The sequence below is a fragment of the Mustelus asterias genome, chromosome 3, assembly GCF_964213995.1.
Source record: "Mustelus asterias chromosome 3, sMusAst1.hap1.1, whole genome shotgun sequence".
Lineage (NCBI taxonomy): Eukaryota > Metazoa > Chordata > Chondrichthyes > Carcharhiniformes > Triakidae > Mustelus > Mustelus asterias.
Window position 1 is genome coordinate 142,834,215 of NC_135803.1, and position 26,500 is coordinate 142,860,714.

The 26,500-nt window shown below is 44.0% G+C and overlaps 2 protein-coding genes across 5 annotated transcripts in view; both read right to left on the reverse strand.

The window, feature by feature from the left end:
* Positions 1-10,312, reverse strand: part of ogg1 (8-oxoguanine DNA glycosylase) — a 28,820-nt gene extending 18,508 nt beyond the window's left edge. For both annotated transcript variants that reach the window (XM_078209844.1, XM_078209845.1), the window contains exons 1-3: positions 10,191-10,312; positions 6,819-6,968; positions 3,553-4,019 (exon numbers count right to left, since the gene is read on the reverse strand). In XM_078209844.1, coding sequence (XP_078065970.1) covers positions 3,553-4,019; positions 6,819-6,928 — 577 coding nt within the window. In that variant the 5' untranslated portion in view covers positions 6,929-6,968; positions 10,191-10,312. The remainder of the gene's footprint in view (positions 1-3,552; positions 4,020-6,818; positions 6,969-10,190) is intronic.
* Positions 10,313-13,730: 3,418 nt separating this feature from the next.
* brpf1 (bromodomain and PHD finger containing, 1) overlaps positions 13,731-26,500 on the reverse strand; it is a 43,049-nt gene continuing 30,279 nt past the window's right edge. Inside the window, exons 12-15 of one of the 3 annotated variants that reach the window (XM_078209814.1) lie at positions 24,698-24,852; positions 22,127-22,268; positions 14,184-14,303; positions 13,909-13,984 (exon numbers count right to left, since the gene is read on the reverse strand). In XM_078209814.1, the coding sequence (XP_078065940.1) occupies positions 14,187-14,303; positions 22,127-22,268; positions 24,698-24,852 (414 nt within the window). In that variant the 3' untranslated portion in view covers positions 13,909-13,984; positions 14,184-14,186. Of the gene's footprint in view, positions 14,304-22,126; positions 22,269-24,697; positions 24,853-26,500 lie in introns of all 3 variants that reach the window. The other 2 variants (XM_078209813.1, XM_078209815.1) reach the window with 2 other exon arrangements.

The following is a 26,500-nucleotide window of genomic DNA, read 5'->3' on the forward strand; positions in this document are numbered from 1 at the left end:
CCCAGGCCCTATCCCCATTTACCCTATTAATCCCCCTGACACTAGGGGGCAATTTAGCATGGCCAATCCACCTAACTCGCACATCTTTGCACTGTGGGAGGAAACCGGAGCACCCGGATAAAACCCACACAGACACAGGGAGAACATGCAAGCCGGGAATCGAACCCAGGTCCTTGGCGCTGTGAGGCAGCAGTGCTAACCACTGTGCCATCATGCCCCACATTCTTGGAATGTGGACATTGCTGGCAAGGTTGGATTCGCTGCCCGTACCTTGTTCCAACTGAGTAAATTGCTAGGCCACTTCAGAGGCACAGTTCCATAATGGTTCGCACTGCTGCCTCACAACGCCAGAGACCTGTGTTCAATTCCCGGCTTGGGTCACTGTCTGTGCGGAGTCTGCACGTTCTCCCCGTGTTTGCATGAGTTTCCTCCGGGTGCTCCGGTTTCCTCCCACAGTCCAAAAGACGTGCTGGTTAGGTGCATTAGCCATGCTAAATTCTCCCTTAGTGTACCCGAACAGGTGCTGGAGTAACTTCATTGCAGTGTTAATGTAAACTTACTTGTGACACTAAACTTAATGATTACATCTTTTTTCATCTCTACGGCTCTTTCTAATGGCATGTGTACTGTATATCTAGTATTCCTCCTTCCTCTATCTTCCACAACACCACATTGAAGAGCTGAAACCTTTGGCTTTATCTTGCTCTTGGCCCTATTCATCAGTTCTCAAAGAAGGATCTTAGTAATTTGAGTCATCGGACTGATAGTGTAATGGAGTTCACATTCAATTGCTCTGGCCTTTTTAGGGAGCACAATAAGTGGTTAGCACTGCTGCCTCACAGCACCAGGGACCCAGGTTCGATTCCCGGCTGGGGTCACTGTCTGTGCGGAGTCTGCACGTTCTCCCTGTGTCTGTGTGGGTTTCCTCCCACAGTCTGAAAGACGTGCTGGTTATGTCTGCACTGGCAACAATCCCATCCAGAGCGTGAGGTTCTCCCTCAGTGTACCCGAACAGGCACTGGAGTGTGGCGACTAGGGGATTTTCACAGTAACTTCATTGCAGTGTTAATGTAAGCCTACTTGTGACTAATAAATAAACTTGTTTTTATTGATCAGTCTTCTGGGATTTCTCCCGTGTTGTCAACTTAACTAAAGGTGAAAGTCAGTTTGTCTATTCCAAAATCTTCCAAACTTTTCATTTGCTTGGTGACTGTTTCCTCTGGGCCTTTTGTTTTATTGATTCTGATCTTATTTATTGCTGTTCTTAGTTCATCTTTCATGATCTCTGGACCATCCATGTTTTTTCTTAAATTGGTGGCTTTTTTTCTTGTCTGCGTCCTCAGCTAAGTCTTGTAAGCATTCAGTCTACCTTGTGAGCATAATTAAATCAGATGGCTAGGCGATCATGATGGTACAGGCAGTCCATTCTCCGAGTTAAAACATGTGATCGATGGAAATTAAGGCTTCACCCCTCCAGCTAGCCAAGGGTCAATGAAATGGGTGCAATCCACATTTCCCCTTCCTACGAACAAGGAGGTCACAGTCTCAGGAGGGGTTGGCCATTTAGGACAGAAATGAGGTGAAATTGCTTCACTCAAAGGGTTGTGAACTTTTGGAATTGTTCTGCCCCGGGGGCTGTGGATATTCAGTCTTTGTCAGTCATTATTCAAGTCAGAGACTGATAGATTTTTGGATACAAAGGGAATTAAAAGATATTGGGATAGCACGGGAAGATGAGGCTGGGGTAGATCAGCCATGATCTTATTGGATGACGGAGCTGGCTCATGAGGCCTAGTAACCTCCTCCGGCTCCTATTTCTCGAGTTCAAAGCCTCTGATATTAGCTTATTAGAACCGCCTTTTGTTTCACGAGGAGCTAAAACTCAGATACATCCTGAATTGTGTTTCTATACCTTACAGAGACAGCTCATAGAAACCACAAAGTAATCTTCTGTGTACTGTTACCAGTAATAAGGAATCAAATTCATTATCGCATGAAGATATAAGGTAAAAAAGTCAAGTTGCCAAGAAACCAGATGACCTTTGAGGGAGAGAGCTGACTGGTGGTGATTTAACCTGAGGATCACCATACTTCAGGCGAGGAGCAAGGTTGGGAAAGTGGAACCTTCATGAATAACCTCAGCCAGTACGGGAATTGAACCGTTGGTGTTGCTCTGCATCACAAACCAGCTGTCAAGCCAACTGAGCTAAACTGATCCAGACATGAATAGTGTTTGTCAGAAGAGATCAGACCACTGAACACTCATTGAGCCCACCCACTTTACTTCAAGTGCATTAATCGGCCACAATTTATTTTAAATGTGTCATATTTTTAAGCATTAGAATCACTGCATTAAAGCCACCAAATGTCCTAACTAGGTGTAGTGGATCAGAAGAAATAGGAGCAGTAGACTATTCAGCCCATCGAGCCTGCTCCACCATTCAATAAGATCATGGCTGATTTGATAGTGGCCTTACCTCCATTTTACTGCCTGTCCCCCGTAATCCTCAACTCCCTTGTAGGTTAAAATTCTGTCTAACGTAACCTCGGAGACATTCAATAACCCCAACCTCCAGTGCTGTAGGGGATAAAGAATTCCAAAGATCAACAACCCTCTGAGAGAGAAAAAAATCTCCTCATGTCTTGTCTTAAGTGGCAGACCGCTTATTTTGAAACTGTGCCCCCTAGTTCTAGATTCACCCGCAAGGGAAAACATCCTCTCAGTGTCTGCCCTGCCAAGCTCCTTCATAACCTTATATGTTTCAATAAGATCACCTCTCATTCTTCTAATAGGAAGCACCTTCTAACAATTAGTTTCCCTCCTGTATAAATATTGTCTGCAATGCTGGTTTCAAAATATCAATTGAACCTTCAAACTTATATATTAAGTTGATCTTTCTCTTCACCCTATCTGTAACTGCAACACTACATTCTGCACCCTCTCCTTTCCTTCTGCCCTATATACTCTATGAACGGTATGTTTTTGTCTGTATATTGTGCAAGAAACAATACTTTTCACTGTATCCCCATACATAAATCAAATCAAACGGACACAACCTCCACGTCATTCAGTTAGCATATAAAGGTTTGAATTATAAGGAGAGGCTGGATAGGCTGGGACATTTTTCCCTGGAGCATAAGAGGATGAGGGGTGACCTTGTAGAGGTTTATAAAATCATGACAGGCGTTGATAAGGTGAATAGCCAAGGTCTTTTCCCCAGGGTAGGGGAGTCCAAAACTAGAGGGCATAGGTTTAAGGTGAGAGGGGAAAGATTTAAAAGGGACCTGAGGGGCAACTGCTTCACACAGAGGGTGGTGCGTGTATGGAATGAGCTGCCAGAGGAGGTGGCAGAGGCGGGCACAATTACAATATTTATAAGACATTTGAACAGGTACAAGGATAGGAAAGGTTTAGAAGGATGTGGGCCAAACGCAGGCAAATGGGACTAGTTTAGAAACCTGGTCGGCACGGACGAGTTGGGCCGAAGGGCCTGTTTCCATGCTGTATATTTCTATGACTCAAATATTGAGCTCCTTCAGAAACCCACCCACCAGGGAAATCCTGTGCTATTCGCTCAAAGTGTTTGTCAGCTCGACTCCAATGTGAGTACAGCTCCGAGAGAGCCACGTGCAGCTGAAAATAGTCGGTTAAAATCCCGCACTCCTCTTCATCCACGGCACTGCATTCCGACTTGAACAGTCCCGGCGTGGTAATGTTAATCTGCTGCTCTTCCTCCACTGGCTCCATTTTCACTTCAGGCAATGTCCTCTCTGTTTTTGCGAAGGTTTCAGCTTCACTTTTAAATTCAGTTTTCACTCCATTTTCCTTTTTTACTTTAACACCAATCATGTTCGTGGAAGGTTCTTTCCTCTTCCTGTGACGTGTGGTTGATGTTTGGGCGACATCTTCTTCTTCCCTGGAATAGGTCCGGTACCAGACCTTATCCTTGGTCTGTGTCAGGGTCCACACACGATTGGCTAAGACTCCGGTCCAGTGCCCAGGGCTCCTCTCGTGCCACCTGCAACAAGAGGATTGGTGTTCAGACTGGCGCTGATTAAATGCAGGCACTGTCTTTTAGTTCCAACTGCCTGCTGGTGCCTCAACCTTCATGTTCCATTGCCCTCTACCTCAATTACAAATCCTGCGATCTCGTCCTCAGCTGAACCTGAAGCTTCAGCTCTCAAACACAGAAACACCCAGATGATCAAAATATCAGGAGCCACCCTTACAACACACATTTCTCCTGCTTACTTCCAGCCCAGTCCCAGGTCAGAACAAATGAATCATCGAATCATAGAAACCCTACAGTACAAAAAGAGGCCATTCGGCCCATCGAGTCTGCACCGACCACAATCCCACCCAGGCCCTACCCCCATATCCCTACATATTTTATCCACTAATCCCTCTAACCTACGCATCTCAGGACACTAAGGGGCAATTTTAGCATAACCAATCAACCTAACTCGCACATCTTTGGACTGTGGGAGGAAGCCGGAGCACCCGGAGGAAACCCACGCCGACACGAGGAGAATGTGCAAACTCCATACAGACAGTGACCCAAGCCGGGAATCGAACCCAGGTCCCTGGAGCTGTGAAGCAGCAGTGCTAACCACTGTGCCACCGTGCCGCCCTCGGACTGAACCTCTCTTTTTCCATTCTGTAGTAACAGGGGCAGGGCTTCCAATCTATGCTGCAACTCAAACTTAGGACCAAGAAATGGACACCTCTGATTACTTGGTGTGTCTCCCAACAACCCCCTCACCCACCCACACACCACCCACCCCCCTCCCACCCATCTCTCCACTCCTCCCCCAAGACCTACCCCTACCCCCCCTCCGCCCAACCCCCCCCCCCCCCCCCCCCCCCCGGTCCCTCAAACCCCCCCACCCCCCATCACCACATTAGCAGACTAACCCACTAACCCAGCCCCTATCTCCTATTTCCCTAACGAGCAGTTATATGTGGCAACTGGGGAAGGCAATGCCAGCGTCCCATTGCTGGAGGGGCTAGGAGCTAAACTCAGCCCAGGGCAGGGTGCTTTAGTGCTCAGTTTCGCTCCATTTTCTTCCCCTTACCCTCCCTGGCTTTTGGAGGTAAATCCAGTCCGAGGGCACAATGCCAGTAGCCGAGAAGGGAAGACAAATAATGGCTGTAATTACAATTTTAATAAAGTTTGAAGTTAAAATGTATTTATTTGTCACAAGTAGTCTTACATTAACACTGCAATGAATTACTGTGAAAATCCCCTAATCGCCACACCCCGGTGCCTGTTCGGGTACACTGAGGGAGAATTTAGCATGGTCAATGCACCTAGCCAGCACGTCTTTCAGGCCCGTGGGAGGAAACTGCAGCACCCGGAGGAAACCCACGCAGACACAGGGAAAACGTGCAGACTCCACACAGACAGTGACCTAAGCCGGGAATTGAACTCGGATCCCTGGCACTGTGAGGCAGCAGTGCTAACCACTGTGCCACCTTGCCATTCTCTGTAATGTTAAACAGTTCCAGTGGGAATAGTCTTGTGAAGTGGAGCAAGTGTTAAAGGAGATTAAATCTTCACTTGACATTCAACCCATGTTATAATTAAAGTAAAGAAGGAAAATGCTGGAAATTCTCAGCAGGCCAGGTAGCATCTGTGGAGCTAGAAACGGAGTTCACGATTCAATCCAGTGACTTTCCATCAGAGCCATGTGATAACTGGCTTTGGAGTGCTTGACAAAGCAGAGAGCTCTTTACCCTAAACCTAATCGACATCTGACCCAAGCCTCCTCGCTTTCTGAAATTGACATCAGGACAGCATTTGACAGAGTGTGCCATCAGGAAGTTCTAACAAAACTACAGTCAATGGGAATCAAGGGGAAAACTTTCCACTGGTTGGACTTGTACCTGGCACAAAGGAAGATGGTTGTGGGTTGTTGGAGATCAACCATCTCAGTCCCAGGAAATCACTGTGGGAGTTGCTCAGGGGAGTGTCCCAGGCCCAACCATCTTCAGCTGCTTCATCAATGACCTTCCTTCCATCACAGGGTCAGTAGTGAGGATATTCATTGGTGATTGCACATTGTTCAGCACCATGCTGGTAAGTGACAAGTAACATTCACAACCACACAATTGCCAGGCAATGAACATCTCCAACAAGAGGCTGGGAATTCTGCATCAAGGAACTCACATCCAGACTCCCCCAAGTCTGTCCAATATTTACAAGTCAGGAGTGTGATGGAATACTCTCCACTTACCTGGATGAGTGCAGTTCCAACAACATTCAATGAGTTCGACAAGACAAAGCAGCCCATCCATCACCTTAAAAATTCACTCCCTCCACCACCGATGTACAGTGGCAGCGTGTGTACCCTATACAAAATGCAATGCAGCAACTCACCAAGGCTCCTTAAACAGCGCCTTCCAAAGCCACAACCTCTACCACCTAGAAGGACAAGGGCAGCAGATTTCTGGGAACACCATCACCTGCAATGTCACCTCCAAGCCAATCACTGTCCTGACTTTGAACAACATCACCTTCACTGTCACTGCGTCAAAATCTTTGAGCCACCTCCCTAACAGCACTGTGGCTGCATCTACACCACATGGATTGCAGCGGTCCAAGGTGTCTCACCTCACCTTCTCAAGGGCAATTAGAGATGGGCAACAAATGCTGGCCAAGCCAGGGATGCCCACATCTTGTGAATGAATATTTTTTTAAAGAAGTTACTCAGGATTATAACAAGTTGCGTTGCTCACAAGTGCCTGTATATAACTAGAATTAATTCTACAATGCTAAAACACACTCATCCCATTTCCAACAACATCGAATACTCACCGGAACGACTGACCACAAGAAAGCACGATGTCTAGCCTTAGCTCAGAGCGAGTGCAAGGCAGTGAGCGCCACACTGCTGGGCATGAGCTCAGTATAGCGTGTCGCTGCATGGCTTTATCAGCAAGTTGACCAGAGATGATCCCAGTGACCCTGTAAAATTCATAGAATGAAGGGATGTTACTACAACTAATGCGAAAGCTTACTGCAGATCAGGGAAACAGAGTTAATGTTTCAGCATATAAAGGTATGAAATAGGGGAAGAAGTAGGCCATTCGGCCCCTCAAGCCTGCCCTGCCATTCAATAAGTTAATGGTTGATCTGATTGTGTTTCAAATTCCACATCCCCACCTATCCCAGATAATCTTTGATTCCCTTGCCTAACAAGAATCTCCACTCAAGAAATATTCAGTGACCCCCGCCTCCACAGCTTTCTGGGGCAGAGAGTTCCAAATTTGCACAACCCTCAGAGAAAAAAGTTCTCCTCATCTCCTAAGGGGATGACCCCTAATTTTAAAACAGTGCCCTCTAGTTCTGGACTCACACACAAGAGGAAGCATCTTTTCCACATCCACATTGTCAAGACCATTCAGGATCTTACATACATCAATCAAGTCATAGAAACATAGACAATAGGAGGAGGAGGCCATTTGACCCATTGAGCCTGCTCCGCCATTCAATATGATTATGGCTGATCGTCTAACTCAATAGTCTAATCCTGTTTTCTCCCCATAACCTTTGATCCCATTCGCTCCAAGTGCTGGATCCAGCCGCCTCCTGAATACATTCAATGTTTTGGCATCAACTACTTCCTGTGGTAATGAATTCCACAGGCTCACCATTCTTTGGGTGAAGAAATGTCTCCTCACCTCTGTCCTAAATGGTCTACCCCGAATTCTCAGACTGTGACCCCTGGTTCTGGACTCTCCGAGCTGTGATACAACCAGAAAGAATGCTTTCTATGGTGCATCTTTAAAAGTTGGTGAGAGTTGTCGGGGACATGCTGATTAGTGTGGTTGGGGGGGATGAGAGATAAGGAGGTGAAAGATCATGGAAGGTTTTGAAAACAAGAATGAGAATTTCAAGATCAAGATGTTGGAAGCCAATGAAGGACTGGACAACCCTCTCCCTGTCAATCACCATTAGGTCCAGCCATCAATCACGGTACAATCCCCGCCCCCACCACTGTCCATCAACACCAACCCCGCCCCCTGTCCATCAACACTGACCCCGCCCCTGTCCCATCAACACTGACCCCGCCCCCTGTCCATCAACACCACCCTCGCCCTCTGTCCATCAACACCACCCCCGCCCCCTGTCCATCAACACCATCTCAGGGAGATGAGAGATGAAATTGCTGGGCCTCTGATGCAAATCTTTGTCTCGTCACTGGACACAAGTGAGGTCCCAGAGGATTGGAGGATAGCTAATGTGGTCCCGTTATTTCAGAAGGGTAGGAAGGATAACCCGGGTAATTATAGGCCGGTGAGCTTGATGTCCGTGGTAGGGAAGTTGTTGGAGAGGATTCTTAGAGATAGGATGTATGCACATTTAGAAAGGAATAAACTCATTAACGATAGTCAGCATAGTTTTGTGAGAGGGAGGTCATGCCTCACTAACCTGGTGGAGTTTTTTGAAGAGGTGACTAGGATGGTTGACGAGGGAAGGGCCGTGGATGTCGTCTATATGGACTTTAGTAAAGCGTTTGACAAAGTCCCTCATGGTAGGTTGGTGCAAAAGGTTGGATCTCATGGGATAAAGGGGGAGGTGGCTAGATGGGTGGAGAACTGGCTTGGTCACAGAAGACAGAGGGTGGTAGTGGAAGGGTCTTTTTCCGGCTGGATGCTTGTGACTAGTGGTGTTCCGCAGGGCTCTGTATTGGGACCTCTGCTGTTTGTGATTTATATAAACGATCTGGAAGAAAGTGTAACTGGGGTGATCAGTAAGTTTGCGGACGACACGAAAATGGCTGGACTTGCAGATAGTGAGGAACATTGTCAGAGGCTATAGAAGCATATAGATAGGCTGGAAATTTGGGCAAAGAAATGGCAGATGGAGTTCAATCCAGATAAATGCCAAGTGATGCATTTTGGTAGAACTAACATAGGGGGGAGCTATACGATAAATGGCAGAACCATAAAGGGTGTAGATACGCAGAGGGACCTGGGTGTGCAAGTCCACAGATCCTTGAAGGTGACGTCACAGGTGGAGAAGGTAGTGAATAAGGCACATGGAAAGCTTGCCTTTATAGGACGGGGCATAGAGTATAAAAGTTGGGGTCTGATGTTGCAGTTGTATAGAACGTTGGTTCGGCCGCATTTGGAATACTGCGCCCAGTTCTGCTTGCCACACTACCAGAAAGACGTGGAGGCTTTAGAGAGAGTGCCGAGGAGGTTTACCAGGATGTTGCCTGGTATGGAAGGGCTTAGTTATGAGGAGAGATTGGGTAAACTGGGGTTGTTCTCACTGGAAAGACAGAGGATGAGGGGTGACCTAATAGAGGTGTATAAAATTATGAAAGGCGGGAAAGGGTGAACGGTGGGAAGCTTTTTCCCAGATCGGTGGTGACGTTCACGAGGGATCATAGGTTCAAGGTGAGGCGGGGGGAGGTTTAACACGGGTATCAGAAGGACATATTTTACACAGAGGGTGGTGGGGGCCTGGAATGCGCTGCCAGGCAAGGTGGTGGAGGCGGACACACTGGGAACGTTTAAGACTTATCTGGATAGCCACATGAACGGAGTGGGAATGGAGGGATACAAAAGAATGGTCTAGCTTGGATCAGGGAGCAGCACGGGCTTGGAGGGCCGAAGGGCCTGTTCCTGTGCTGTATCGTTCTGTTTGACCCCGCCCCCTGTCCATCAACACCCACCCCGCCCCCTGCCCATCAACACTGACCCCGCCCCCTGCCCATCAACACTGACCCCGCCCCCTGTCCATCAACACTAACCCCGCCCCCTGTCCATCAAACCGACCCCGCCCCCTGTCCATCAAACCGACCCCGCCCCCTGTCCATCAACACCGACCCCGCCTCCTGTCCATCAACACCGACCTCGCCCCCTGTCTATCAACACCGACCCCGCCCCCTGTCCATCAACACCGACCCCGCCTCCTGTCCATCAACACCGACCCCGCCTCCTGTCCATCAACACCGACCCCGCCTCCTATCCATCAACATCGACCCCACCCCCTGTCTATCAACACCGACCCCGCCCCCTGTCCATCAACACCGACCCCACCCCCTGACTATCAACACCGACCCCGCCCCCTGTCCATCAACATCGATCCCGTCCTTTGTCCATCAACGCGGTTCTTGCCACTTGCTCTCAGTGGCTCCGCCTTTCTTCATTATGTTGAAGTGAAGTTCCCATTTACCAAAGCTTTATTCGGTGTATTTCTCTCCGGGCCGCGGAGCTGTATCTCCGGGCCGGTTCCGGTGCTGAGTCAGCGGCAATCCGCCGCTCTGCTACCTGGGCCCTACAACCTCAGCCCGTGGTGGCCGAGTGAAGCTTTTTGCGGAGTGTCTGCTTCAACCCGGCTGCAATGCTGATGAATGTTGGCCGAGTGTGCGTCTCCCGAAGTTTCACTTTGTACCAGCCACATCCAGCAGTTCAAAGCAGCACCTGCTCTATAAGAGCCTGGCCATTTATCCATGAGGAAAATTACTTGTGATTTATTTTTAAAATTATCTTTTTTTGATGCATTCATTTTTAAAAACACTCAATTAGTTTAAAAACATAACATCTTACTCATCTGACTGAATAACTCATTTCAAAAGAAGAGTGAATCTGCATTGGACCACCACTAAATCAGCTCTAAATGAGGCCATTCGACCCATCATGACTGCACTGGCTCTCCAAATAAACAATACACCTATTGCCATTCCCCCACCTTCATCCCGTAACTCTGCACATTCGTCCTTTTCAGGGAACAGTCTAATTTACTTCTGAATACTTCAATTGCAGCTTTCACTGTGTGAAAATTAGTGTTTCCTCATGTGGTGGCCCTGCCTTGAAACCTCAATATAGTCTCTAAAGTGTGAAGCTGAATAATCACTCCCAATAGCTCCTAACCATCACCTCCAGTACTTCCTATAAATAAATCCCAGTGACTCAGTAACTGTTACCAGCAGAAGCATTACCCTCTATTTCAGAAGCATTTTGTGTTCAAAGCCGCCACAATTGTGATATTAGGAGACACCCCAGAGAGTCCAAGTTTGAGTATTTCTTAAAGCAATTCCTTTGGCTTGCAATCCAATATAAAGTTTGTGAAATATATTAATTTGAGGAAGATGACTTCATTGGTTCGATCTGCTTGCCACATTCTTTGAAGCAGTGGCACAGTGGGCGGCACGGTAGCACAGTGGTTAGCACTGCTGCTTCACAGCTCCAGGGTCCCCGGTTCGATTCCCGGCTCGGGTCACTGTCTGTGTGGAGTTTGCACATTCTCCTCGTGTCTGCGTGGGTTTCCTCCGGGTGCTCCGGTTTCCTCCCACAGTCCAAAGATGTGCGAGTTAGGTTCATTGGCCAGGTTAAAAATTGTCCCTGAGATGTGTAGTTAGAGGGATTAGCGGGTAAATATGTGGGGGTAGGGCCTGGGTGGGATTGTGGTCGGTGCAGACTCGATGGGCCGAATGGCCTCCTTCTGCACTGTAGGGTTTCTATGATTCTATGATTCAGTGGTTAGCACTGCTGCCTCACAGTGCCAGCGACCCGGGTTCAATTCTGGCCTTGGATCACTCTGTCTGGAGTCTACACGTCCTCCCCGTGTCTGCATGGGTTTCCTCAGGGGTGCTCTGGTTTCCTCACACACTCCAAAGATGGGCAGCACGGTAGCAGTGGTTAGCACTGCTGCTTCACAACGCCAGGGACCTGGGTTCGATTCTCAGCTTGGGTCACTATCTGTGTGGAGTTTGCATGTTCTCCCTGTATCTGCGTGGGTTTCCTCCGAGTGCTCTGGTTTCCTCCCACGTTCTGAAAGATGTGCTGGTTAGGTACATTGACCCGAACAGGCATTGTCAGACTGACGACTAGGGGAATTTTACAGTAACTTCATTGCAGTGTTACTTGTGGCTAATAAATAAACTTTAAAGATGTGTGGGTTAGGTGGATTGGCCATTCTAAAATTGCCTTGAGTGTGAGGGGAATTAGCAGGGTGAATACATGGGGTTCCAGGGATAGGGCCTGGGTGGGATTGTTGTTGCTGCAGGCTCGATGGGCCAAATGGCCTCCTTCTGCACAGTAGGGGTTCTATGATTCAGTAACAACTAGCTATGCAATAAAAAATAATGTTCATCTCCCCTCTGATTATGTCACGTTCTTGTATCAAAAAATTAAAGAAGTTCGATATTGGCCCAGGTGTCATTGGTACACAGAAGAAACTAAAGCAAAAAAAAAGACAACTTACTCCTACTTTAGTGTTTATGACCTATCTGGAGAACCCATAAATGCGATTGGGCACCAAATTCTCCACCCTCACTGGCAGCAGCAGTGGGATGTGAATGGCTGGAGAATTCTGGCCAATTTCTCCTCCAGTTCCTTTGCCAATTGTTTCATATCCAAGACCTTCGGTCACCAACCCATTTGCTAAACAAATCTCCTGAGGTATTCTCTCCAGACCCTTCATAATTTTGAATCATTCTATTTGGTCACCTCTTAACCTTCTCTGTCTAGAGAAACAAATCCTCTTCAATCTATCCACATAACTATGTCCCTGGTGCCATCCTGGTAGACGCCCTCCAAAGCCTCCCAAGCTTTTGGCATCCTTCTTAAAGTTTGGTGCCCAGAATTGTATACAGTGCCAACTGTGGTTCTGCTGGTAGTTCTCTCATGAATCAGAAGATCCTGGGTTCAAATTCTACTCCAGGACTTGAACATAAAAACAAAAGCTGAGGATGCAGTACAGTACTGAGGGAACACTGAACTGTTGGGTGTGCTGTCTCTCGGATTAGATGTTTAACTGAGGCCCCATCCACTCTCAGGGAGGTGCAAAAACTTCTGTTACACTATTCTGAAAAACAGCAAGTATCCTTGCCACTATTTTTCTCTCAAAAAATGTCACAAAAGAAAAATCGTCACATTGCTGTTTGTGGGAAGTTATGGTGTGCAAATTGGTTACTATTTCCTACAGTACACCGGACATACTCTCTTCCACCTCTTCCCTTGGGAAAAAGGTACAAAAGTCTGAAGTCACGTACCAACCGACTCAAGAACAGCTTCTTCCCTGCTGCCATCAGACTTTTGAATGGACCTATCTCACGCTAAGTTGATCTTTCTCTACACCCCAGCTGTGACAGTAACACTACATTCTGCACTCTCTCCTTTCCTTCTCTATGTACGGTGTGCTTTGTCTGTGTAGCGCTCAAGAAACAATACATGTGACAATAATAAATCAAATCAAGTCTGCACCTCATTGATGTAAAGTGCTTTGGGATATCCTGTGTCTCAAAGTGCCAAATAAATGCAAGTGTTCCCAGGTTTAACATGGCTTCCTTTTTGTAGTCAATGCCCTCATTTGCAAAGTGCGTATGCTTTCCTAATTACCTTATCAACTTGTCCTGCCACAGTCAAGGATTTGTGCATCTGCACTCCCGGGTCCCTCTGCTCGAGCCCATTCAAAATAGCACCATAGACACCCAATGTTAATTTTCCCTCATCAGATATGAACTAATTATAACATGATGTTGGTATTTTCTGATTTGTGGTTTTCTCAAGTGGTTGTAATCAATCTTCCTTTGAGTCTTGGGGGAATTTTCCCGTCCCGTCTGCCCCATCCCAGGGCGGACCATGCAAAGGTCCGTTGATCTCGGGCAGAATTTTCCAGTTTTGGGATGAACACGGCCAGAAAACCCCACCCTTGGGGTCTAATGAGAGGTAGAATTCGGGAAAAGTTTGAATAATGTGAGGCAGCTGACGCAGGTTTTCAAATAGCCATTTATTTATTTTCCTAAGAATCAGATAGATCTTTTTCTTCCAAAATAAATACAAACTGAAAAAACATTCTAGAAATTAAAAGGAGTATCTAGAGTTTTTTTTTGCTGGATTGGAGTACTGTGCTCCTAGCCCAAGGTATGAAAGGGTTTGTAGTACAATTGTTTTTTTTTTAATGTACTTGTTTAAAAGGGTGCTTCTGCTATCACACCACATCAGTTTGCTGCCCACTAGAGTTACCTGCAAAAATTTAGAAAAGATTTCATGATGTCCATTTTAATGTACTCAAAGAAGTGTTTTCGCTGAAAGCCTAGAAATGTCAAGAGATGTTTACAAACAAAAAATAATTTAAAAATCCTTAACATAACAATGTACATTATTTACAATGGATTTGCCTAGGGCATAACCTTGAGCTGACTGAGTCATCGTTCATGTTCACCTGTTAACAGACAGAGCTTTTATATAAAATGCGTTTTCCAGGTAGACAACTTCCTTCTGCATTGCACTGTTTGGTGTCCTTGTTCTCCACCAATGAACCACCAATTTTGGTACCCATGTCCTGTGTGTAAAAAACCAGAGGGTTTGTTTTTTTAAATGTTTCTTCTCCTTTTGGAAAGCAAATTACATTAAAAAAAATATATCTCCACTTGGGAGGGGGGAGGGGGAAGTCTACCCAACAAAACTAGCAGAATTCAATATAATCCATATTACAATTTAAATGTAATTTTAGACCTGATGCAAATGTAATGAGGGACGCTGCAAAATATCACACTTTGTTGATAGCTTAGAGCTTGGTCAAATGGGGTGTTACGTCGACTGTCTGAACCTTCATGCAGAAAAGTGCTTTTGTATGCTTGTTGGGGGAAAAGAGGGCTTCTTAAAGGGTAAAAGAGATAGAGAGGAAAGAGATAACCACTTTTCTACCGTGCAAAATGACAGGCTTAAGCATTTCCAGATTGAGGAGGGCACTGAATCAAGAGTACACATCAACTCTGCCAAATTAGTGCCACTCAAACTAAACATTAAAAGTGAACTATTAAAGTTGAAGTAGATGGCTATTTTTCAGGGAAGAACGGTGAAGATTAAGAAAATCCTTTTGTCTTCCTGTACAGGTTTAACTTTAAAATGGAGTTTCCCATTTACAACTATTTTTCCTGGTGTATACCGATGGCCATGACAACTCCATTAAAAAGATATAAGCTGTGCAGGGGAGCAGGATGTCTTTATACTGAAACTACTTCTCCTGATAGTTACAATTGCAATTTAACAACCTCCCAAAATGCTCAATGACCTCAGATGGATGTTCAGTTTAGCCCTCTCATTCTTTCACTGATCATGGTTATTCTCCCTGGAATGACTTACCACACTAAACAGTCTCATGTAGTGGCAAAACATGCTCAGCACTCTTATCCTTCTAAACCACTCCTTTTTTCAAAACTTTTAACTTAGTGAGATACATTTTGTTTTGGAGCGAAGGGTTTGTACTTATCCACAAACAGCAAACACAACATTCTGCTCAAGCCTGCAAGTGGAATCCACTAGTTTGATTTGATTAGGATTTGTAAATCGCTAGGGTTACAGTAAAATTCCATTCAATGCGGAATTCCAAAATGGACCACTTGGGAGAAGATTCTGCCCAGATTCCATGAGAACGGAAACATCAACAAAGCTTTAGAGACAGTCAGCAACAGCAACACTCATGGTCCGCCTCTCGTTTGAGATCTAACATCACACTTATATCAAGCTGAGCTTGTACAAAAATAACAAAAACTAAGAGTTAGATATACAACGTGAGAATAAACCAATTGTCGGAAACGTTACAAAATAGATGGGAACAATTAAAGAAATGGATTTCATTTTTCTTTAAAACATACAAATTTATTCTGCAAGACAAATAATCAAACCATTCCTTCTTACCCAAGGTGAGTCATCTTGTTAAACTCAGGGTTAGCTGTGGTCAGCTGTAAAGTATGTATGACATTGTTTCAATAGGAAATGGTTGAGCTGTCAAACATAAACTGAACATTAGTGCCATAAAGCCTAGTGTTCTGAATCACTGCCCAATTTCACAGCCTCTAACCAGTGCCAATAGTCTGAGCATTTACAATTTTCCTGCTGTTGCTGTGTGCTGGCATTTTTTTTATGATGTGGAGATGCCGGCGTTGGACTGGGGTAAACACAGTAAGAAGTTTAACAACACCAGGTTAAAGTCCAACAGGTTTATTTGGTAGCAAATGCCACCAAATAAACCTGTTGGACTTTAACCTGGTGTTGTTAAACTTCTTACTATTTTTTTTAATATCAGGAAAGCAAATTGCAAACTTAAATCACGTGAGCAAGTGAAAGATCCCTGAATTAAATTTAAACTATGAAAAGCTTCACTGTGGCACCCGTCCCCATTCCAGGACAGCCCTTCCTAGTGTATTCTGGAACGAGTTTTAAATAACATGGGGATTCACGACATGGGCTCTATGGTATACAAACTTGGCACAAATGGAGTTATGGGTTCTGAAAGATTACTTTATCTGAAACACCTTAAACAATCCAATTCCCCAATAACGGCTGAGAGTCTAAATCGCGGCCTGTCTGTTGAGATGCAGTCATTATTAAGCAAACAGAATCCTTTATTTGTTGGTCTAACTAAATTAGATTGAACTTATCTCCACAAAAAAATCCTTGAACAGTGAGAAGTAAAAAGAGCTGGGCTGTATAGGAAACTGGCTTAGATTACTTAACCCTAATTTAAAGCTCGGTGCGGGTGTTGCATCGTAAGGTCGCCATATAAACAAGATCTTTTGTAACAGAGGATTATTATGTGTGTTCCAATTTGGTCTAATATACAATGAGTGACTAGAAACAAACATGGCAGGGGAAGCTCAGCGTTCAAGCACTAAATGTTCCATCAACATCCAAAGGGTCAAATGCTCCCAAAAGACAAGCTTCTTTTTGGTTTAGATACCCCGAGGCCATTACACGTTATGATACTCCAACCTCGATGAGCAGGAAGTAAACATCTCTCCACCCCCCCCCCCCCCCCCCCCCCCACCCCCCACCCCCCCACCACCACCTTGAAACAAGAATCCTTCTGCTCTCATGTAAAAATTTGAGAAATTCCAAACTGTACGCTCAGGAGGGCGACCCAGGGCAGAGTGACCCAGCAGAGAAAAAAAGTTAAGTTTATTTACTAGTGTCACAAGTAGGCTTACATTAACACTGCAATGAAGTTACTGTGAAAATCCTCCAGCCGCCACACTCCGGCGCCTGTTTGGGTACACGGAGGGAGAATTTAGCATGGCCAACGCACCTAGCCAGCACATTTTTCGGACTGTGCGAGGAAACCCCACGCAGACATGGGGAGAACTTGCAGACTCCGCACAGACAGTGACCCAAGCCAGGAATCGAACCCGGGTCCCTGGTGCTGTGAGGTACAGTGCTAACCACTGTGCCACCGTGGAAAAAGGTTGGGGTGAAAAAGAGGACAAATTAAATTAAAGAGCAAAGTTACAATGAATTAAAACCACATATTTCAATCAAGGAAGTTCACTATCGCAATTCAACATAATATTTGATGTTGATTGTAATTTAGTTTTGCAACAAGACACAAAGTAACTGTTACTGAGTAGGTACAGATAGGAAACTCAAAAAATTAATAGGATCTATATTTGATTGGTTCTGTTCCTCTTTTTTTTAAAAATCTGATTTGCTAACTTATGTTTTAGCAAGTTATTTTAAAGTTTCTCTTTATTTTTCACTGTTTTTTTTAAAATAGAAAAACACACACACTGTTAATCAAAGCTGAAAAAGTGATGCTGCAAAATGTTTTTTGTGGACACATTATTAAAGATCTGTCTACATAGAGTATCTTTAAAGTTCTGGCTTGTGCATGTCTCATTCACCCACCTAATTGCTAGATCTGGGCAGATATCCAAATAGTGGCCATTAGTCCAATTAGGTAGTGTGGAAAGCATAAAAATGGACCAGTTAACACAGTTCCTCAGTGTCATCAAATAAAGCCTTGCACCATTCTTAGCAGAGGTCATTGGCCGACTGAATGTACACTCAGTCATCCATTCGCAAGTACACTAAAGGTATCTCAGAGAAAAGCAATGATGACACAAACACTTCCACTTTGATTCCTTGAATGGGACAAAAATATGAGTGCACTGTAAAAACTAGAAATACTGCTGGTGATCTTACTCGACAAATACAGTACTGTTTTTGCTATTTGAAAGTGGAATCTAATAGACACGGTAATGTTTCCTCTAAAGAAACATACAGCGGAATATAAAATTAATATACTGGACATTAATGCATTAATACTGATAGCAATAAATTCTAGGCTGCAATTTCCAAAGTTCCAATGCAGTTGCAGTATAGATATCACTAACTGAAAGGGTCATTTGGCCCAACTGATTGCCTTTCTTCCATGGCCCTGTCCATGCCAGGGTCTCCCCAGATGGGGAGCAAGCAGCATCTGCTTGAAGCCTTCAATAACCAATAGGCACAGGAGGGACTGAAGTACATTGTTGATATGGGTGGCAGTATTAATGATTTAAACTTTATTATTTTCCTTATACTTTTCTTATAATTTGGAGGTTTATTTGTCATGGCCCTTTTAAAAATGGTCACTTTTGTTCATTTGATTTTAAACGCTGACGTAACTGTCACCTAAATTAAGGTTAAAGTTCATTTATAGTCACAAGTAGGCTTACATTAACACTGCAATGAAGTTATTGTGAAAATCCCCTAGTCGCCACTCTCTGGCACCTGTTCGGGTTCCCTGAGGGAGAATTTAGCATGGCCAATGCACCTAACCAGCACGTCTTTCGGACTGAGGGGTGAAACCGGAACACCCGGAGGAAACTCACGCAGACACCGGGAGAATGTGCAGACACCATACAGACAGTGACCCAAGCCAGAAATCAAACCTGGGTCCATGGCACTGTGAGGCAGCAGTGCTAAATCACTGTGCCACCATGCCACCCCAGGTTAGGCAATGAAATATAGTGTTTTCATGCTGAGTCTCTGGGGAAAACAAATAGATGATGATAAACCCAACTGAAAGATCAATAAACTCATACTTTTAAAAAATAACCTTTGTAAAAAATTAGATTCAGGATCTTATTTTGTAGAAAAATACTTAAGGATGAAATTGCATTGGGGTTTTGTCCAATAATTCTTCTCCTTGGTATGTGTCTAACATAAGCTAGGGTTCAAAAGGCAGTCAGTGATTCTACATTAGAATCCACGAGCACTTAATGGAGAGACCATACTCTCTCCTTTGGATCTCCTTAAACAGCAATAATGCCAGGTGGAGAAGAGAGGATAATACTTCCTATTTAAAGTCTGACCCCCAGAAAACCTAGAACGAAACTTAAAACATCTCCTTCACAGGAGCCCGGCAAAAAGCTGAGAATGGAGATCAGGATTTCTCCCAGGCTCCGATTTCAATCCTGGTGTGGCACTATCACGTTAGCTGACATTGCTACCGTACTTCAAAAAAAAGTAAAACATGAAGAGCTTTTGGCATTTGAACATGATTGTGTGCATGTATTACTATTAGAAATACTGACAAGGGCAGACACTTTTAATAGCATCATTGGATTGACAACCGCTCTAAGACCAGCAAGATACCATTCCTGTCCACCATAGCAGCACAACTTAGGACAACTGACTGGATATGCCACCCACTTATGATATTTTCCCTACACAAACAACCAAAATGAACGAATCATCACATTGCTTTCCCAGGGATATAAATGGGAATATCTACTCTTGGAAAGGATTTCATTTCTGCTTCTTTCCCGTACAGGAGGCCTTTTTCTGAGTTCCGCAGACACGCACAACCTTATAAGTTGCTAAACTTTAATGGCAAGTCTATTCTATTGCGTTCTATTGGGCACAACCAGAAAAAATTGATATTGGCACCATTTACTGTATGTGTTTTTCAATAGCGATTCGCTGGACAAGGGCAGGCGTGTCACTGGATTGAGATCAGAGGCAGAAACCCTAGATAAATAATTCCCCTTACACTCAACACCCAACATTGACATCAACTGTAGCATCTCCACCTCCACTGTACCAAATCAGCACAGACCAGGGAGTGAACTGGGACGTTCTTGGTTTGTGCGGCTCAGTATATCAGACCACCCAAGAAATGAAATAATCTAATTCATCATTTTCCATTTATTCTGGGGGGCATTGGAATACTTTACACTAAAAGTACTCCTCTCTTTGCTGGGGAGACAAATATAGAAAGTGTGCCAATGCTCTTCAAAAAAGCTTTAGCTTTCAATCACAGATTTCCGCTTAAAGTAACACAAAAGCAGACTTTCAGCACTCATTACTTCAATGGGGGCCTCATGTTCCATTCACAGCACTGTACCTATGGATTTCTGTATCCATCTAGCTACTCACAGGGCTGGCTGATTTACTCTTTTCGGCCTCTATTAGTGCAGAAGTTGCCTCAAAACAGAAGGCCCGACAGCATCCATCTGCCTGCTATTGGTACAACACAAAGTGCCCTTAAATTACTCACCCATGACCAAATATGATGTCTATTTCAGTCAGAAATTGGCGGCAAATTAATTGAAAATTGTAAACAATCTAACACCAGGAAAATTCTATCAAAATTAATTGTGCGCTCAGCTGTGGCTGTGAATTGTTTTAAAGGTAACATTACCCGTGGCACAGTCTTTCTTTCCATGTCCCTTTAGTAATTCGCCTTTCCGGAATGCACGCAAGAGTTAAAAACCCAATAATTCTACTAAGCTCCTCGCAGTCTAATTTTTAAAAAACGGACTAAAATTCCAACTCAGAGCAGGAAACAATTGAGCTCATAGGTTTATTCAACGGCTTATGTAGCCTACTTTTACCAGTTAATCATCCCCATTAATTAAAGTGCCTTCACTGAGCAGATTCCACATCCCTGACCCCACTAAAGCACTCTCAGGTGAGGATACGGCTGTGAACGGGAGTGCAGAAGATGATCATTTTAATCACCCCACCTGTGCAAACGGTTCACAAACCCAATATGCAGCTCTAGCGGTCTGTAAAGCTCCGGTAACTGGCTCTCACACACACACACTGTTCTGTCGAGAAAAACACTTCTGTCCAGCAGTTTCCAAAGTACTGTCAGCATAATTTAAGCCAACTAACAAAAGAAAAAGTTGAATGGGACACCTTATTGTCTTTAGGTAAGTTCTATGCTTAAGTTTGTTTTGCAGAAGGTCAGACAGTAACACTTTCCCTGCAACATAGTAGGCATGTCTAAGGCTAAATCTGAACATACAAATGTGATCACGTGTGAGAAACTCCAGAGTTACAGATAAGTGTGTGCAACTGTAAACATGAATGCAATGTAGATAAGCGTAGTCAGGGTCTGTCACTTCAATAGCACAAGTCTTCACTGATTTTATAGGAAGGTATAGCAGACTTTTACTTTGATTAAGTTGCCGAGTATATAATCACAATTATGTATGGTTTGAAGTGTGGTATTTAGCAGCAAGTTTAAAATCACAATTACCGTCCCAAAACAAATATAGAGTTGTCTTTACGTACTTGAGAAGTGGAACTGAAATCTAGCAGTGAACTCATTCACTTCCATTATTAGTCGCTTTACTCCCCATTTAATTACTGTCAATGGTTTTCGGCTATTACTCCCCTCTGATCAGAACTCCCCGTGCTCATTTCCTTCTTTTTTTAGGTCATCTGGATTGGCAGGGTATATTTTTCAACTGAAAATTATGGATAAGTAACGTAATGGAGAGGTTTTAAGTTCTGGTATAGACCTGTCTATAAGCAGGCTTTTCACTGTGTGAATGTGATGAGATGGACTTTATGCAGGAATCGCGAGTCCATAATATCACTTATTTATAATTCTAAGCAAGTAAATGAATTAAGGCAATCCATGGCTTCACAGTATCCGATGTTCTATATTGCTCATTTTTTATGCTCTCAATTTAATTAAAGCAAATTATATGGCTTCTGATTTTGCCAACTTTATGAGAAAAAAAATCTAGACTTGGGTTTAGCCAGATCTGATGACTCTGTCGCTTGCTTTAATTTTGTGTTTTAAAGAATGGTTTGACTCTTGCTTAACACGTTTTAGTGCTGCTGGAATAGCTGCTCTGCTTCCTGCTTTCAGAACCCTCGGCTGTCCATCAGCTCACGTCTAGCGGCCAGCACTGTTCTGTCTCTGCTCCATATTTTATAGTTTAAAATTCAGTGCTTTTGAGACGCTGCTGTCTTCTGCATTTTACACTCAGTATCACTGAGCTGCAGGTCCATTTTTATTTTAAAAAAATAAAACATTAAAAAAAATGAATGAGCTTTCTATGGTCAGTCAGTGTCACTGGAATCGCTGCTCTGTTCGCCCTGCACCTTGCTTCGATGCTGCATGGCACGATGATATGCAATCTGCACCGATTTCCTGATGTTTGATTTCCTCCCCTCCAGCATCTTCATTTTATCCAGGGTCTGGTCCACACCAAGAGGAACAAGTTTTGTTCGAGGGAGCCATTGCCTGGGTAATAAGAACACATTATGTACCAGCGTTATAGACAAGTGGCCTACTTAAATATGTAAATATTTTCACCAGCACTTTATTTTCCACTAAACATTCAGATTCAATCTCCTCTTCCTCTGTTTCCCCCCCCTGCTCCCACCAGTCAATACACTTGTGTCGAAGTCAAATTTCTGAGACCCATTTTTAGGCAAAAAGGTTAGGGGACTTTTACACGGGTAATGTTTTCAAGGGACTTAGTTCCAGTTCAAAGTGGGGGAAAGCTATCGATGAGACGTACAGAATTGGGTACATGCCTAAGAACAGCTCCAAACTGTGGAACTTATCTTTGCTTCTAAACACAGCACCAGGGCTTAATCAGTCCCTGAAGATCCTTTTTTCCAGTTCCGTGGATTTTGAACTGGATTTGGAGCACCTGGACTTTAAGGTGGCACGGCACTCGTATCCAGCCTGATCTGCTTTTACTGCACTCATTGAATGTTAGGTGAACGGTGCTCCCACCAAAATCCCATACAGGCATCAAACTGGAGGCCGCTGTGTGATACGGTTTCATCAGGCGGTGCTCCCACTTTGGAAAGTCTTCCCAACCCCCCCTGACAGCCCGGGTGAAGGAGAGGTGGCATCGGATGGGCCTGCAGTTTCAATGCTGCTTGGTGTTGAGGAAGGGAAGGGGAGGGAAGTGAAGGGTGGCGCCATTGGAGAATGTACTGTTTTAATGAATAATCGAACAGTACTATTTTAGTGAATACGAGTTTTTTTGGCCAAAAGTAAGAGATCAATGTTTACATGAGATTGACCTTTACTGGGGTTTATACGGTACACTGTGTGTATTTTTGGAAAAATAATTCTCAGATATGGGTACTCATGGCAAAATCAGTAGTTATTGTCCATTCCTCGGCATCCTGAGAAGATGGCAATGGGCCATCTTGAACCACTGTGTGCCAGTTTGATACAATTGAATGGTTTGCTAAACTCCTTCAGAGGGCACATTAGAGTCAACCACACTGGAGTGGAATTGAAGACACCTGGAAAGGTGGGGCCAGACCTGTTAAAAGATGCTAAGTGTTCTTCTCCAAATGAAACAAGTGACTAGTTGGGTTAAAGTGCTAATCCGAGAACTTCATCGTAACTTTTATTGATACCAGCTTTTTAAAAACGGAATTAAAATTCTCTGACTGAGAGGAGAAATCATGTTGTTTGGGTTATTAATGAAGGCATCTGGATTACTTGTCTGGTAACCCATATCTGAGAAACAATCATTTTCATTGTTTTACTGAATAAATCTATTCTTAATATATTGAAATGTTTAAGCAATTTTAATCTGATTAGATAGAGCGACGGGGGGGGGGGGGGGGGGATTGTAAATCGAGATTACAACAGATAAAGAAACTAGGAGATTTAATCGAGACTATAAAATTGTTAAACTATTTTGATAGCGTGCACAGGAAAATACTAATTTCTTTGTGCGTAGAACTCTCTAATGATGGTTAACCAATTTAAAATTGTCACTGAAAATAAGGAGAGATTTAGGAAAAATGTAGTTATCCAGAGCAGCGAAGAATTTGTCACAGGAGTAACTGAAGAAGAATGCATGGCATCTCTTCAGGGAAAAGTAAATAATTATTTGAAGCACAGCACGATATTGGGAGATACGAGAGTGAAAGAATTATGTTCAGATTGCTCTGGCAGAGAGTCAGTATAGATACAATGGGCCAAATATCTCCCTTGTGTGTTTGTAAACATCTACGTACAAACTGGAGCTTTATTAATGGGGTTCACAGTCTCAAAGCATGCTCTGTATTTGGTCGATATTACTGCAAGATTAATAATATAATTAACTTGTGTAGTTTAAAGCCATATGTTTAAGGGAAAACTTCAATCATATATTTGACTTGATCTCCCATTTCCATTGTGTTGCAGAGTTCAACAGATTCACCAAGTACTTCTTATACAAAGCTGAAATGTGATCCATCAGAGTAAATGGGTAAGAAAATATGTACAGGTAAGAGGCCACTTAATTCACTTAGGCCTCTCCTTTTGACAGATCATATGCAACTTACACAACTATAGAATCTACTGATTGATTTAGTCCTAGAGATGTGAATAACCACAAGGAAATAAAATGATTCAAGGTGCTCTTTGCTAGAGCAATCTGAACTTAATCCCATTACCTTGCTATTTTATATCTCCCGATATCTTACCCTGTTTCAAATATTTACCTAACGTTCCCTTAAACGATGCAGTGAATTCTGCTCAGTCACTCCTGTGGCAAATTTTTCACTGTTCGAGATAAATACATTCCTCCAAACATTTCTCCTTACTCTCATTGACTATTTTAACTTGGTGATTTCCCAGAATCTACATCATCTCAAATTAATCTGTTTCAACCCTGTGGGCTGAGCAAGAAGGAACAGTTCTTTCAATATTACCATGTTCTCTTGTTGTCAAAGAAAAGGACGAGGTAGAGGTGTTCCCGTGCTTCCACAGTCATTTGTTCTCCCAGTTTGAGCACGTCCAGTGGTGGAACAGGGATTGGAACACCGTGATGGTACAGCCCTTCCCGAGGCATCTTCGGATCTATAATCTGTGGAAGTAGATATGGATTTACAACGGCATCTTAATAACTACATTCTTGAGAATCTTTGCGATCTTCTGTACAAGGTGGTTCAAAATAATTTATTTTTCTTCTCAGCAATGTTACAAATACAAACTCTTAAAAGTTTGTTATGTTTTGGGAACTTTAATTTAGGCTAAAATGGAGGCATGGAGTGGGGCCATGTGACATGCTCTGAATTCTGTCCCACAACAAGCCCTGGGTGGTTTGGCTGTTAAAAGAGGAAGGAAATGCAAGATGTTCACACCTGTGCATTCTAGACAATGGCAAGCGCATCCGTGCTGATTGTAGATAGACCATCAGTCTCCAGGTCTCACCAGGAGGTGTCGGGAATGTCAGTTTTTATGAACTGTTGTACTTTAAGGGCGGCACGGTGGCGCAGTGGTTAGCACTGCTGCTTCACGGTGCCAGGGACCCGGGTTCAATTCCGGCCTTGGATGACTGTCTGTGTGGAGTTTGCACATTCTCCCTGTGTCTGCGTGGATTTCCTCCGGGTGCTCCGGTTTCTTCCCACACTTCCAAGATGTGTGGGTTAGGTTGATTGGCCATGCTAAATTGCCCCTTAGTGTCAGGGAGATTCGCAGGGTTAAATGCGTGGGGTTGTGGGGATAGGGTCTGGGTGGAATTGATGTTGGTGCAGCCTCGACGGGCCGAATGGCCTCCTTCAGCACGGTGAGGATTCTATGATTCTTTAAACTGACTATTTAATTCCAAGCTAGAATGGAACTGGGATCCAGAGGATAGCTAATTAGCATTTCCACTTGGATACAAGGCCATGTGATTCATATTGCCATGGAGGCTGGCTTTGAGTGGGGAAAAAGTCCAGAGCAAATAATTGTAAAATTGGGTTATAGGGATTTTCTAATATGCCTGAAACTCAGAGAAGAGGAAGTCTGCAAGGATCCGAGACAAAGAGGCAGTCCGACACCCAAAGCAGGGAAAACTTTTTTGTCTTCATTATTCACCACACAGAAGGCAGGTGGGAGCTCACTCTCAGATTGAAGCGATCCAGCTTGTGAGGATTTAAAAGAGATTGGAAGATTTGCCTATCTTTGGCTGGCATGAGGAATCTCCAGGGTAAACCTCATCATGAAAGTCAGCCCTGAGATTAGACGTTACCTGACTGGGAAAGAAAAAAGGAAGCTGGCAATTCGAACGGAGAATAGCTTTGGACTGGTTCTGGAAGAAGAGCGACCATCTAAGGGACAGTGTAAAGTATAATCATGGCTGGGGATTTATAGTCATTTTAAAAATTAAATAAGGAAAACTTTCTGTACTCTAGAGTTTAAGTTGGCTATAAAAATAGTGTTTAGTCAATGTTGTTTTTAGTTCGTTTGTTGGAGTATAAGTCATAAAACTTTACATTTCATCATGTGATCATTCCAGTCAGACACTGGAAATTTAAACATCTTTTTAAGTTATCAATCCCTACAAGGATCGTGACTAATAAGCTATAGATACGATAATGAGTTTTAAGGGGCGTCTGGACAATTACATGAATAGGATGGGAGTAGAGGGATATGGTCCCCGGAAGGGTAGCGGGTTTTAGTTCAGTGGGGCAGCATGGTCGGTGCAGGCGTGGAGGGCCGAAGGGCCTGTTCCTGTGCTGTAATTTTCT